This window comes from Coturnix japonica, chromosome 12 (assembly GCF_054131305.1).
Source record: "Coturnix japonica strain WE chromosome 12, WE-NBRP24, whole genome shotgun sequence".
Taxonomy (NCBI): Eukaryota; Metazoa; Chordata; class Aves; order Galliformes; family Phasianidae; genus Coturnix; species Coturnix japonica.
In genome coordinates this window covers 10,230,391-10,245,872 of record NC_140674.1, presented here as the reverse complement: position 1 = coordinate 10,245,872, position 15,482 = coordinate 10,230,391, and the positions used below count along the sequence as shown (strand labels likewise).

Below are 15,482 nucleotides of genomic sequence, written 5' to 3'. Positions count from 1 at the left end.
CAGAGATGCACTGTTCTGAATATGACTAAGTTCTCTGTGTCTCCAATAATTTACTCTCTGTGTAAACAGTCTCTGAAGACCAGAGGATGTACATAAAACACATCAGTAGTCACAGCTCCTCAAACCTATGGGCTGTGTGGTGTTGTTGGTGGCAACTGCCCTGTAAGACTCGGAGGGTTCAGTGACTCAGACAGTGATAATGTGCTTCTTGGGTCATGTACTGCACAGTATGAGAATATACAAGGATTTGGGTTTTTTTTTTAGTTAAGAACTTGATTAGAAATTTAGTTAACATCTTCATCTGTACACAATCAATGTCTTGGAACCTTGCTTCACATATCATGCTCTCATTAGGCTCTGCACGACACAGGATTATGATGTTTCAGCAGTGCAGAACAGATTACTTTCATAATACTGTTAGTTGCTTACTGGAAAATGTGGAAAGGTCTGTCATATTTTAAGACTTGAAAAATGTTTTGTTCAGGTTGGTGTGACTCCCACAAATGGAGACTTGAAAGGATTTATAGATCAGAACCAGAGTCCAACAAAAGGTAAGAGAATTCTACTTGCATATGTAGTAGAGAAGCAAACGCTAAGATTTCTTTCTCTCTTGTGTTTACTAAATGAATATTTCTGATTTCACAGCACTTTATGTGTTGTTTTGGGAGGCCCAGAATTCAGTTTCTCAAAACGTACATTCTGCAGTCACACTGGTAGATGTGATGTGTTACAAACATCAGGTGTTTCTGATGTTGAAGTTTACAGAGGCAGAGTAGGGATGGCAGTAAAAGCAGCTGAAGTGTAAAATAAGCCTTCTGTCCTTCTGTTTCCTTTTCTTGACTGTGAGTAATGTAATAGATTTTCTGATTTCCCGCCCTGAAATTCCTAGACTCAATTGTAGTCAGTCACCTTCCCAAACAGGAGTGGGAGTTGTTGGTTTACTTCTATAAGTGGCTGGACAGCTAAAAATAATAGTTTTGTCCTATCCAATTTCATCTTACATTCTTGGTGAATCGCTTGTAACCAGTGTGTTGGCATCAGAACAGCTGTAGATTGCGATGCAATACATCTGCAGCTCCTCTAAGTACTGGAAGAGTTGGATTTACAATTTGTGAAACGCCTCAGTGAGTCTTTTTAAGTAAATGTTGTAAAGGTCTATCAGACTTCAGAGTCAAAAACTGCAAGAATCCAGGTGTAATTTGTAGAGCTACAATAGCTTCCTTGTTTTCTAAACTGTACCACTACAAGCTGGTTTTAGGGCTTTGAGAAGTATTTGTGAGGCACTGGCAAGATAATTCCCTAGTCATGAGGCTGGGAAGAAGAGTGAAGTGCAATATCTTCAAACAATTTCTGAAGCAAACAATTGATTTGTCCAGAGAATAATTGAGCTGAATAACTTCATAAAGCGTAAGACATTACTGTTAGTAGTGGTACCTCCATCTTACTGCTCCTAGTCTTCATTATATTTTGCTTGTGGGATGGTCAATGTATTATTTCCCTCTGCTCTTCTGTATTTTCAATAGTATTATGCACTAATATTATTTTATGTGTTCATTTGTTTTACCTTGAGGTATAATTAAAAACCTCTGCCATCTCTGCTGAGATATTACAGCTGCTGCTGTTCATGGTGTGCCTTCACCATGGTCTTAAGCTGAAATATGATGGGCTTATGTTGTGTTCCAAAGTAAAAGAGAGATCATAGAATGGTTTAGGTTCCTGGGGACCTTTAAGGTATCTAACTCCAACTCCCTGCCATGGCCTGGCTGCCCAGGGCCCCATCCAGCTGCCTCCAGAGATGGGATGTCCACAACCTCTCTGGGCAGCCTGTTCCAGCACCTCACCGTCCTCTGACTAAAAATATTTCTTCCTAACATCTAACTTAAATCTCTTTTAGTTTAAAGCCATTTTCCATTGTCTTGTCTCTACCAGGCTGTGTAAAAAGCGGGTCCCACTTCTTCTTGTAAGCTTTCTTAAAGTACTGGAAGGGTTGCAGTGGTGTCTCCCCAGAGCTTTTTCTTCTCTGAGCTAAACAAGCCAAACTCCCTTAACCTATTTTCATAGGAGAGGTGCTACAGCCCTTTGATCATCTTCATGGCCTTCCTCTGGACCTGCTCCAACAGCTCCACATCCCTCCTGTACTGGGAGCCCCAGCCTCGGGGCACAATATGCCAAGTGGGGCCTCACAAGGGCAAAGTAGAGGGTGGCAATCATCGCTCTCCTCCTGCTGGTCACTCCTCTTCCGATGCAGCGCAGGATACTGTTGGCCATTGAGGTGCATTGCTGTCTCATGTCCAGCTTTTCGTCCATCTGGGCTACGTTTACACATTACCCATTGCAGGTGGCTCAGTAGTTTACTGGATTGGGGAACAAGTTCAGTGGAAAAATACCCCTTTTTCACCTCTGGCAAAAGAAAACAAAAATGGCCAATTCACTGCATAACCAGAGGTGTGGCTGCGCTGTCCTGGGACAGGAGTGAGCTCTGGTGCTGAGGTTGCTGAAATTCATTCTTGTGCTGCTGTGTGTCTGACCAGACTGGAGCTTCTGTGGGTTCCATGGTGAGGCCTGATGAGCCCTGGGGAGTTCAGTGTGTGCGTGAAGAGACCTGCTGAAATGAGCAAGGCAGCAGCACTGGTTGTCACCAGGCCTGTGTGTGCTAGTTTGAGATCAGCACAGCTGTTAACTCCTATACATTTGTGAGGAATTGAACAACAAAAGACTGCAAGCGTACAGCTTCCTATATCACTGCATGGAGGGCTGTTGGACCCTTCTGTTTCCATCTTTTTTAAATCTTTGTTTTTTCCTGTTCTACACACCTCTTTGACTTTATATGTTTCTGTATATGTACTGCACAGGCCACGAAGCACAATAGTTACGTATTTATGGTCTTCTAAATATCAAAGAATAGCAACACTATTTATTCTCCAGAATGAGCAGTACTGGCAGTGACCGAGTGATGGAAAAGCAGCGTGCAGCCGCACAGTGCTCGTGCTCTGACACAATCAGACGTGTGTCCGCTGACAGATTCTTATCTTGAATTTGCTTGAGCAGCAAACGTGCTCAGTTTGTGGTACTGTTAAATATTCTGTACTTAAAGCCTCTCTATGGGTGTTTTAACTCAGTTTCTTTCCCATGTGCTCAGTTTTCCATAGGTAAAATGGGAATAATGACACTGACTTCTTTTGTGCTTTGTAGTGCTGAGAAACATGATGTAAGAACTGAGTATTATTATACAAATCATTCCAGTTAGATCCATCTATGCTGACCTTCTCCATCCGTGCTGTACGATGACCGTGACCAGGAAGCTGATGGGTCGCATTGTGCTCAGCTCCCCACTGCACACACTGCTCTATTGCAGTGATTCTGTGCACCCTTTTTAGTCGCCGTATGATGGGCATTATTAAGACTTGGTGTTTATATGGACATTGATCATGTTTAAAGCCTTTACCACTGCTATATGATAAAGTATATATAATTAGTTTGGTGTTATTGCTTCCTCAGGTTGAATACAGAAATCTTTTATGGCTTCTTTTTTGTGCTTTGCAAACAGCAGGACTTTTTTTTTGTACTTTTTCTACACTTTCACAAGTAAGATTTAAAGGGATTGTTCCTGGTGACTCACTGTTTTGTAATGCAACCTTCCCTTCAAAACTTCAGTAATTACTGGATCTTCAGCAAGAGGAGGCCAAGTAACCCCAACAGTTTGGTGTAAAACACAGGCAGTTGTCTTAGCCAGTAGCTGAACTGTCTCGCTGTAGTGGAACTGACTGCTTCCGTTGGTGATGTTCTCACGTCTCTGCAGAGCTGGGCTGGGCTCAGCAGCTGCTCCACTGTGTGCAGAGGAGACACTGGTGATTGCACTGCAAATGTGCTTTGTCAGGTTGGGCTGCGGATGTGATCGATGCATCTGGAGATGCACTGACTTCTGTGAGAAGAGATGAAAATCTGTTCCCACTGTTAAATGTTTGTAGTGTTTTAAAATATCTGCTATACTGATGCAGGTCACAGGAGTGTTTGGACTATGATATCCTTTCATAGGAAACAAGGAGAAGGAATACTTTATTGGTAATTAATTGAACTTCATCATTTTTTCAGCCATTGAGAATGCTTCAGGATGAGTGTTGTTACCATGCAAAAGGTTCTTGTTCTTTCGTTCTGTTCATGGTGTCTTAGGAGGCCTCACTTCTAAAAAGAGACTGATCCCGCTGTGTCTGTGCGGTATGAAAGGAAGTAAGGTCTGTTTCTAACTGAAGCCAGAAAGGCTCTTGTACACGCTTCATATTTAACATGCTTAATATTTAAGCATATTTAAGCTGGAGATGACTGTGTGATGCAGCCCAATGATAAACTTGAGGCTAAATGCCAACATTCCAAAATGGTGCTGTGCTTTAGCATGCAGCTTTATCAGAGGTGCCAAAGGAACAATTCATTCTGTGCTGAGGAAGGAGACAAAGAGAAACAGCGTGAGAGCTCAGCTTGGAGAAGGTATGGAAATGTTCAGGTGCAGCAGTGGGGAAAAAACCTCCCAGCAGTATGTGAACAGCAGAGCCACTGACAGCAACACGCTGCAGTGAGGTGGGATTTGCTGAGTGTGCCGGCACAACTTGACACATCCTCAGCAAAGTCCTGCTGCCAGAGTGAGAAGTGGCAAATAAGTAGTCAGGGTAGAGAGCTTTTGAGCTCGGTGTATGAGCAGGGTGTTTGGAAGTTGTGGACTGCTCTATACTCCATCAGTACCTCAGGAGGTATTTCATACCATAGCAAAGATTTACTCCGGGCTGTGGGTTTGCAAGTGTGTGGTTTATTGTTTTTCTTGTAGGTGAGTTGGGTGAGTAATTCTGAAGGTTCCTCAGATACAGATCTGCCTTTTGGAAAAGCAGTACTTAGTAGCAGCGTTAGTCCAGGTGCCAAAGGGGTTTTGCACAGAACATTAAAACATCCTCGTCTCGTTGTGAGCAATTCTATTATCTCTGTTCAATTTATATGAAGATGAGAATTAAGTATAGATGCATCCTTTTTATTTCTGTGCCACAAATAAAGAACATCCTTTTCTAAGTATGAAGTATGAAGACATGTAGATACATACTCTGTGCATGTGCTTGTGACTGTAAGTAGGATTAATAAATATGCAGACTTGTTTCAATTGCACTCTGTGTATGATGTGAGAATTGGCAAAGTATTTTTGTACATTACAAAAGTCACAACTGTCTTTTTATTGCCTTTTTTTTAGGTAATATTTCAGTAATCACACTACCAGTTTCCAGTACCAACTCCCCAACAAAGATATTGCCAAAAACCTTAGGACCAATCAATGTGAATGTTGGACCCCAAATGGTAAGTTTTGTGATGACAGCAATGCAAACTTGTGTAACTAGATACGTAACTTCCTATTTACATAATATGGGAACACGGGAAAAGTGAAGATGTGGGCCTTGCTAGAAGTCAGAGCCTTGGCTGTAAGCCTGAAGTATCCCACGTGGATGGGAAGGTGATGACATGTCAGGATTACTGCTCCTGTTATCTTTCTGTTTCTGACTGGAAATGGAAACAACTTCACCAGCTGACACTGCAACTGTTAGTCAAAGGCATATTAAGAAAAAAAAAATGCTACATAAATGTCTATTTCCACTAGATGGCACCATGGTATAGAAAGAGATGTCTGTCTTGAAAATACACAAACACGATTTTGTACCTCAGTTTATTATGGTGGTTATCAAAATTATAAGGACACTGGATATGAGATGGTATTTTTATGGTATATTTTCTTCTGGATTTAAAAGACATGAGCAGAACAATGTGAAACCTGTGGGTGGGTGAACCATGATGAAAGGAATTTCAGTATGCAAAATATTTCAAACCTTTTCTCTCTGACCTGTCTGCCACGTGCTGGCAGAGCCACATATTCACTTCTTTGTCCACTTGCCTCTCTCTGTCGAGCTACTCACCTAACTGTAAGACAGGATAAATAAGATAGATGAATTTGTTTATTTAGGATAAAACAAGTACATAAATGTACATAAAAGTACATAGTTTGGTGTTAGGTGGGATATCAAGTATTGCTTAGTGAATTAAAGAAGCTGGAAATTATTCAGATATATATTTTTTTCTAGTTTCTTAAATAATATGAATGGACACCATGTGTCCAAGTGTCTGCCATGTACTACCTGTATGGGAACTGAAGTAAAGAAAAGGTCTAAGTTTAACACATTTGTTTCTCAATATATCACTAAAAACAAACTGAAGTTTAAAAACAAGTTATGTGAGTAAAAAGCATTCTCCAAGAAGCTTTTGTATAAATGATGCCATATTGGAATGCGAGGAATTTAACGTCTTTATTTTAAACATTAACTAATAACACTGTCCCATTTTTAAATTGTGTTAAAGAATTAACTTAGATTTGAATTAGAAGTTGAGAGCGAGTGTCTCACTGTTACCAGCTGTTGTGCATGGAATTTCAACTGCTTTGAATCAACGCACTGTGAATTCTTTTCCTACAGTACAGACTTCACGTGTAATTTCATAGATACAGGCTTGTATTCTTAGCTTGCTAGGAGGCCTGGACATCTTGTGAATGCTGTGAACTGAGGGGAATAATTGAGTGGGATCTCAGATGATCTTTGGTACCAAATACAGATGATTAGAAGAGGCAAACCCATTGGGAGTGAGGCTTTTCTGATCCCAGTAATCATCAGATTACCTAGATCCACTCTGGAAGAAACAATTAGATGCATAAAGGTACAAATGCTAACTGCTCTACCTAGTAATTATTTGTTTGTCCAGTTCTTGTTCATAGAAGTGATACAGTAATAAGATACAATGAGCAGAGACTTACCAGTATTGTAATTACTGTCCCGTGTGAAGATCTAATGACACTTCTTCAGTGTATTTTATTCTCAGCTTACATCTGCTTTACATCTGGTACATCCTTCACATGAATTCTAGCATGTGATAACCTCTCTTTTATCAACAACGATGTGTTTTTTGTTATTTTAATTTCTAAACTGTAGATAATAAGCACATCACAAAGACTGAGCAGTTCAGGGGGTGTTCTGATTGGGAGTCCATATAACGCAGCTCCAGCGATGGTGACGCAGACACACATAACAGAAGCTACTGGCTGGATTCCAGGGTAAGATTTTGGCTTATTTATTGATGCTTGTCTATCTGCTCTGAATTTTTTTCCTTTATTTATGCTATTCTAGCTGTATTGGCTCACAGTTTCCAGTTCTTCCACAGTTAATGTGTTCCTTAGCATATGAAGTGCTTCTGATTTCTTAAGCACATGAACACAGAGCTGCACACAGTACTCACTTCACTGTTTTAGTTTTGTTTTATGGAAGCGTCTGTTCCTGTGTGACAGTGGAAACAGCTACACAGTTTTTAAGTTTGGTTTTCTTGCTGAATATGTTTATCTCCTCAAATAGTTGTTAAATTCATTTAGTTTTGATTTGTCAGAGAGGACTAATGCAGCTTTTGTAAAATGTGGCAGCCAGACGTAAGTTCTTTCAATACCCTGATGAGGGAAAAGCCAGCAGTGTCTGCTCACAGCTTGTTCAACTAAACAATGGACTTCCATTGACATCCTTTGGCTTCAGCCAAACCCACTGATGCAGATACTGAGGGATGAGCCAGTTCTGGTGCATTTTTACCAGCACCACCACAGAGAAGCAGCAACTTTCTGGTTGTAAACTTTGAAAATCTTAGATACAGTTTCACTCATTAAAAGGAAATAGATGTTCTCCAGACTGGTCTGTGATTATTGATCCCTGCAGAAGACCATACTACAGATCTCATTTTCCTCTGGAGAACTGCAGTGGGAAGGGTCTCTGGTAGTGTCTCACCTAAACATTGAGACTTTACTGAGAGGATTCCAAGCCTCGGCTCCTTGCTTTGCTCATTGTTTACCTCATCTTCACTGATTCTAAATTGTTTCCAGAGACAAATAAGATCATATTCATTCTCCATACAACCCCAGGCAGCCAGGCTTTACAGATCTGGGGCAGCTCTCCACTCACTGCCATTCCAGGTCTTTGTTGTCCCATGCAAATGCTGCAGCCCCTGCCCCACCTTGCTCTGGTAAGCACCATCGACAGGAATTGCTGCTGTTGCTGGTAGGAAGACATTTGCAGGTGGGACTGGTCAGACTGGAGGTTCTGAATTGCACAGCCAGATACATGCAGGCTTTCACAGCATCTTCAGAGCCATCATTTTAGTTCAGCTCTCTTCATTAACACTGTCAGCTTTTTAGCTCCGCGTGTATCTGCTGCAAGACTGCTTTGGAATAACAGAGTAGCAATATGAAGTAACATACTATGACGGTTCCCAAACACTGTGCATTATCAGCTGCAGAAGTAAGAGACAAGGTTGTAATAAAAGTTATGAAATCTTCAAGATGCAGCTAATAACAAAACTACAGGGAAACTGGCAATGATTAGCAACGTCTACTCCTGTGCTAAGCTCATGTCAGCTGCTTCTTTACAGTATCTCTGCTGCGATAGCATCAGCTCTAATATGTATGTGTGTTTATAGTTTGTGTGTTGTTTTTTGTTTAAAGATACCAAAACATTCAGTATCAAGTAAATACAGGATCTGTTTTCTGCACTGTTGGAAAGCACTTTATTTAGGTATTATTTACCTGCTCAGACAACCTCCAAAGTCCTTACCATTTTCTTTCAGATTCTGTCACACTGTGTGCTGTCTTCTTCCTTCAGTAAGCGCTGAACATCTCATTGTTCAGCTAGGCACCAAATACATTTATTTTATTGTTAAAATAACATTTTTTTTTATCATAAGTAAGCTTGAATTGTCTTCTCCTAGGGAAAGAAAGCGAACTCGAGAATTTATAGAATCGGATTTTTCAGAAAGGTGAGTATTACTGAACTTAATTTACCTTCTGAGCCCTTCAGAGAGCTGGCTGTCTAGTCTCCACTTTAGTGAGCTGACCCTTCTCCCCACGAAAAGCTGTGCAGAGTGTTATTCTTTGTAGTTACAATTCGTTACCCTTTGCTGTATCACTTCCTATCATTAACATTTGCTTATTATTTATATTTATTTCTGATATATTTACATTTACTGCTACAGACCAAACAGGAGTTGTGAAAAAGAGAGAAAACCACAACACATCTTCAGAAACAAGAATTTTCAGTTCGCTTTTGCAGCTTTCAGTGGGACAAACTCTTGCGACCAGATAGTTGGTTTTTGCTTCCAAACCAACATGGAATGCGTTCAGCGTGTTTTCTTTGTTTGCCTACCAGTGATGACTCGAGTAACTGCGCAGGTTTTAGGAGGGTTTTCTGTTTCTTTTGCTTTGCTGTCCTGTTGTTTTCTTTTTTTAGTCTTCTGCTATTCTTTTCTGCTTTTTCTTCTGTCATTTTTTATTGTTATGTTTTCTTTAAATACATTCAAAATTTTCGATAGCACTGGAGCCGGGTCTGCCTGTGCAACATAACACCCCTCCCTGAAACAGGCAAATCAACTTCTGTAACTGTAATGTTTGTAAAAAAAGAAAATCCATCTGAGCATGTGAAATGCATGCAAGTAGTTCCAGTGGTTTTATTAAGAAATGCAATGACAAAAGGTTTTTTGATGTAAGTCTTGCATATTATTAGGTTATGTTATATTAGTATTTTGCTTCCAAGTGTCCATAAAGCTGTCAGTCAAGATTGAAGTAAGATTTGCAGTCTTGCTCAAACACACCTTTTGAACTTACTGACATTTGTTGTGTTGTTAATGTAAAGCCTCTGAAGAGCATTTAATTAAAAAGTAAATCAAAGCATGTAAAATTATAACAGCAAGATATAAAAATTTACCCAAAGAAATACAGTGAAATTACATGCAACAGGAAATAACCTCCATAGAGTAAAACTTAACTTATTAATTTAAAACATAGAGAATTGGTGAAAATAAATAACCTGGGCTTCTAAAGATGTGGTGTTTTGAAACAAAAAATGTTTCAGCTTAGGGAGAGCTGAGTGAGATGTGTGCAGCATCGGCTGCAGTTGAAAACTTCCATAATGGGGAGCAGCCGATAATGGGGAAAAAGCAGGAACTGGATTTTGAGTTGTGTAAGGATCTGCCAGGAGCGCGCAGTGCTGTGTGCCTCAAGCTCCAGGCCGCTCTTACTCTATTCTAGATTGTCTGAAGAAACAGATTGTTCCTGTTCTTTCTTTTGATACAAGCTAAGCTCTTGGGTTTCTTTGACTCTTGCAAAAGCTACATAACAAAGCAAGCTTATTAAATTTCAATTTATAAAAATAATTACTTTCCTCCTTATAGTAAAAGAAGCAAAAAAGGAGACAAAAACGGGAAAGGTCTGAGGCATTTCTCCATGAAAGTATGTGAAAAAGTTCAGCGCAAAGGAACAACTTCATACAACGAAGTTGCTGATGAGCTGGTATCAGAATTCACAAATTCCAACAGCCACTTGGCTGCGGATTCGGTAAGCAAACGTGGGGATGTCTTTTTTCTACCACTGCAGGACTGGGTGGCTTTGTGTGACCTGACACGTCCCGCAGTCTCCCTCAGTTAACTGTCTTGGAAATATAATGACCTACTCTTACATTATTTATATATCAAATTCCTTTTTAAAATACAGTCTGTCAAAATTATCAGCAAAATAGAGAAGGCTGGAATAAATAAATGAAGCACTGGAGGCTGCTCTGCCCACAGTGCATCTTGTCATGCTTTGCAGTGGTAACAGATTTGCTGTGACGGCAGCTGCTGCTCAGAGGCTTCAAGGAGGTCCTGTACTTTCCTGTGTGCACAGAGATGCTGCTGTGACAGCCAAGCACTAGCACAGATGACGGCATCATTTTACTATCACTCTGGCTTAATGCTGTTCTTTTAGGTGCAAAGAATGTGTTTCTTGGTGGGCTTTCTTTTTGAGTGCTTTAATAGTTATCAGTGCTGCACTGTTCTCTTAGCAGGCTTACGATCAGAAAAATATTAGACGGAGAGTTTATGATGCCCTTAATGTGCTGATGGCAATGAACATAATTTCAAAGGAGAAAAAGGAGATCAGATGGATCGGCCTTCCTACAAACTCAGCTCAGGAATGTCAGAATCTAGAGGTAAAGTGTGGTAGATGCAAATATCTGTAGAGTTCATAAGTCAGTCATTATAACAGAGCTGCTGTAATTCAGAAGAGGTTTCTTTTCCGCACCATTTGAGCCCGACTGGTTTTCCTTCTTGCACAGTATGGAAATACAGCTTTTGGTATTTGACTAAACTGAAACAACATGTTTATTTTATATGTCAGGTTTGGTTTCATTTAGTATAACTTGCACAGGTTTCAAAAGCTGTTTATTTTACAAAATATTCATTATCTGTATCAGGGATAGTTTTTAAGGTTTAAACTCTGCAGTAACCCGAATTAAACACAAGAAAGTTTTAAACAAACAAACGAACGTGTATTTTGTCAGTGTAACTGACAGCATCACTGGCACTTACACTGACGAAGTTGTACACACAGTTGAAGAGAGACCTATTTTGCTATTTGTATGCATGCCTGGAGGGGCTCTTAATAGTAAATGGAAATAACTTTTGCTGGGATGTCAAACAGTAGCTGTGAGCTACCACAAAAAAAGTTGTAATTATTGGTTATTTCCATTGTTTTTTCCAGCAGACTAAGAGTTACCGTGTTTTTGCAGGGATGCCAGTATTTGTATGCACAAATGTTGCTTCTGCTTCAGGCCAAATGTTCCATAAATATAAAGCACACGTTATTGCATGTACTGCAAAATCCCACAGATATATTTACAGGCAGCCACCATCTTAACATGCATTGTATTTGTAACACCTGTGACATTAGTCGTCCTAAAAGAGCAGGGAAGTGGTCCGCACAGTACAGAACAGCTTTTTCTTCACATTATATTAATTGTTTTTCTAGATACAATAAGAAAAATGGTTTTAATATTTTGACTATTACAATGAATAGTCCAAAGTGTGGAGGTGGCTGGAAAGATGCAGGTGATGAGATCTTTATCTGGTAACTTACATCTGGGAGAAGAGTGGAAGGGATGCACAATTGAAAAACAGAATGCAGGGCAAGAGAGCTAAAAGATGCAAAGCTTTTTACACCTTCCAGTAGCTATTTGGTGCTTAATCAGCACTCAGCAGATAGTGCAGGAGAATGGGTGGAGAAGAAATACAGTCTTGCAGTGGCTGCCTCTTTACTGAAGGTAAAACTGCTTACAGTTTCTCGGCCCTGTTCTTTGAAAACAGTCATGAGACAACATGACTTGTCTGAAAAAAACCAATGTATGGTCAATATATGGTATATGCGGTAAATGGGTAGGGCTGAAAAGATTTGATATTTGTGTACCCTGGAATTGACCACTTTGCAATAAAAAGGGGGTTTTTGCAAAGGTGTTCAGCACACTGATTCACTGTAAAGCCTGTTCAGTCTGGCATAACGAAGCAGACAAGGTAACTAATTAATTATCATGATGCATTTATATTTTAAGATAGAAAAACAGAAGCGGATTGAACGGATAAAAGAAAAGCGAGCCCAGCTACAAGAACTGCTGCTGCAGGTATGTGTTTGATTATCTCATTTAATATAAATGAAATTAATCTGTAAGAATCCAATGCTTTAGAAAATGGGGGATTTCAAAACAAAGCGTTACAAGTTTGAGAAAGAGGGTGATGAGTGAGAAGAGGAAGAAAGTATTGATCAGGAGAAAGGCAGAACGCAGTAATTTCTGATAACACTGAAACAAATGTTAAGTAGCATTTAGTCTGAGGTAATTGCACATATAGAATAACAGAGATGTCTGACTGCAGAGCTTTTTCTAAAGGGGTGAGGAAACATTTTCCACTACACTCCACTGTTTCCTGTCTGGGGAATATGAGGGAGGCACACAAAGTTGTGGTGCTTAACTTAGTTTCGCTATTAGTGCAAAAGGGAAGTCAGGCCTCAGCTTACCTTACAAAATGTTATTGGAGGCATTGAGAGCTGGTAGAGAAGAGCCATGAAGTTCCAGTTCCTGGAAGCACTGATGTCTACATTCAGTGACTGCTTTTCCTTTCTTTCCACAGCAAATAGCATTCAAAAACTTGGTACAAAGAAATCGGCAAAATGAACAACAAAATCAAGGCCCCCCAGCCTCCAACTCCACAATACAGCTGCCTTTCTTAATTGTCAACACTAGCAAGAGAACCGTTATTGACTGCAGCATATCCAGCGACAAGTGAGTGTTTGTGGAATCAACTTTAAGGATTTTATTTTCTTTATGGACTTGAGTTATTCTCTGAACAAGTGTGAGCAGCTTTCCCTAGTTTTGTAAATAATAGTGCATTTAAATTTCCTGCAGTCACTCCTTTCGAGGGTGTTTTAGATCAGTTTGGTGTTTTCATTTTTATGCTTAATTCAACTACAGTAGTAACAGGAAAAAGTTTATAACCATTGTTTATACCACTACTAGTTAAAACAAGCTGACTTCCACTGTTGTAAAAGGCACTTAAAGCTGACATTTCAAGGAGCATTCGTGCACAGGACAGAAGGACTGGAATCAAGTTTTATTCTAGCACTGCACTAGCTTTTAAGAAAGCCATTTGTTAGCACTTCCAAATTCTTCCTCCTAAATGTATTTAGTCAGAAAGGTGATGTGATCCATTAGGCAAAGGGAGCACCCCAGAAGTGTTAATAAAAATATTGAAAGAGATGACATCTCTTGGCATTTTTCAATAAGACAAAGCTTGCACTTAGCGATTTGAGGAAAAAAAGGAACTATAGGATACAAAAATTGGATTTCTAAGTTGCACTCTTCAGTTTACCTGAAACTCTTCCACTTACTTACATACTTTGGGGTGTTTAGTCCTTCACGATGTGAAAATGTGGCCTATGGTGAAAAGTGCTGTTCTGTCGCTGTTAATCCGATCTTAAGTAGCTGACGAGATGAAAGCAGGTGGTTTTGCTTTTTTTCTGTAGGCTACTGAATTTGTTCTGATATATAAATGAGTCATTCAGCATGTGGTGTCATGCAACTTCCCACCAACATGCCCAAAGCAGTACCATTAAAACATGTAACTAAAAAATAGACATTGTTTTAATCGTGACTTAAACCTCCTGCATAGTGCAAGTCAAAACCATTTCCTGAAATTACTGTAGCACCAAAAGAACAGAAGGTGGCAAACATGACACTTATTTCTTGGCTTTGTGTTGGCTTGGGGATTTTGTCTGGTTTTTGTTTGTTTTTAACCAATCAGCAGCCCAAGCTAAAGTAGGAGTGTAGATATTTCTTACACTGAGGGGAGGTTGCTAGAAATAATGGAGGAGAAGTAATACTGTTAGTTTAGTGTGTTCTACTTCTTGCTAATATCCAGTATTTGGCCACAACATGCGGGAGCAAAAATGTGGAGCTATTAATAAATACAACCTTTAGTACTGGACCATAAAAGCTGAAATTGGTTACTGCACAGCTTGCCTGTTCAGCGTGACACTGGTCTCCCATCCCCTTTGTTTAAACATAGTTGCATGACTTCAGCCACACCAGTCCTGACAGCAGGAAATAACCGTACCAGTTAAAGGTACAGTCACAGACAGCACTGTCCCTTTAGATGCAGTTATCCTTAAATAACTACAGCTGCATAAGCAATAGAAATTGTACAGATCGTATCACAGAAGTCACAAAAGAAGTGATGCCTGTAACTAGAACGGCTGCATCTCATACAAAGCACATTTCTACGTACAACTTTTGTACATGGACAAGGGACAACTTTTCCAAAGTTAAATTTTTATAAAAAGGCATAAAGTACAATAAAGGAAATCCACAGATGACGTAAGAGTTCAGCTCAATGAAGACTCACCCACTGGGATTACGTTTTAAAGACTCTATCACAGATTGTTTTAATGGGGATGGAATTTCTGTCAGCAGAAAATGAGTTTCTTTGAACCAGCCTTTTATTGTAACCATTAGAGCAGCCAGCACTATCCGTGCTTTTAATAGCTTGTGATGATAGAGGAAGGCTGGTCTAAATACCCCTACTGTCATTAAAGCTCACTTGAGTTTGTAGAGTTATCTGCACTTGTACATTCTCAGAATACTGTAGCAGAAATGTTGGGCTTCGAACATAGGTGTCTGACCAGACTGCTCTGCTGGCAGCATCCAAAAAGCAAAACTGCAGCAAAGTAAATAGGTCAGTTCACAGGAGGAGTGTTGCAGATTAGAACGGAAAGTTAAAAATAAAAGAAGTGAAAACAAAATACTTACTATAGTGACCGAGCTGCAGATGACCTTTAAAAGCACTGGATTTAGCACAAGTGAAGGTTTGTGTTTCTTAAGACCTCCTTACTCTCCTTTGAATTTGTTTAATGAGGTAGAAAATGTTCGCCTTTCTTCCTGTAATGGTGAAGTCATTTTAATTGACAAAGTACCGTTTTACACTTGGTAGGCATTCCTGTCACAGAAGCAGAAGAGAATTATTTTTTTCTTAAAGACCCTTTACAGATAATGAGGAATACACACAGACACACGGTGAAAAGG

The 15,482-nt window shown here is 39.8% G+C and overlaps 1 protein-coding gene and 1 long non-coding RNA gene across 15 annotated transcripts in view; one reads left to right on the top strand and one right to left on the bottom strand.

Annotated features, from left to right (window-relative positions):
• Positions 1-15,482, top strand: part of TFDP2 (transcription factor Dp-2) — a 40,547-nt gene that overhangs the window by 18,634 nt on the left and 6,431 nt on the right. For 6 of the 14 annotated variants that reach the window (XM_085513009.1, XM_015871480.3, XM_085513011.1 and 3 more), the window contains 8 exons: positions 485-551; positions 5,228-5,331; positions 7,005-7,126; positions 8,815-8,862; positions 10,273-10,435; positions 10,920-11,066; positions 12,462-12,530; positions 13,036-13,187. In XM_085513009.1, coding sequence (XP_085369135.1) covers positions 485-551; positions 5,228-5,331; positions 7,005-7,126; positions 8,815-8,862; positions 10,273-10,435; positions 10,920-11,066; positions 12,462-12,530; positions 13,036-13,187 — 872 coding nt within the window. Of the gene's footprint in view, positions 1-484; positions 552-5,227; positions 5,332-7,004; positions 7,127-8,814; positions 8,863-9,078; positions 9,553-10,272; positions 10,436-10,919; positions 11,067-12,461; positions 12,531-13,035; positions 13,188-15,482 lie in introns of those variants that run through there. The other 8 variants (XM_085513014.1, XM_085513017.1, XM_085513015.1 and 5 more) reach the window with 4 other exon arrangements.
• Positions 9,354-13,055, bottom strand: LOC116653864 (uncharacterized). The gene is made up of 2 exons (XR_014933209.1): positions 12,923-13,055; positions 9,354-9,454 (listed from the first exon to the last, which is right to left on the bottom strand). It is a non-coding gene; the product is annotated as an uncharacterized LOC116653864 (long non-coding RNA).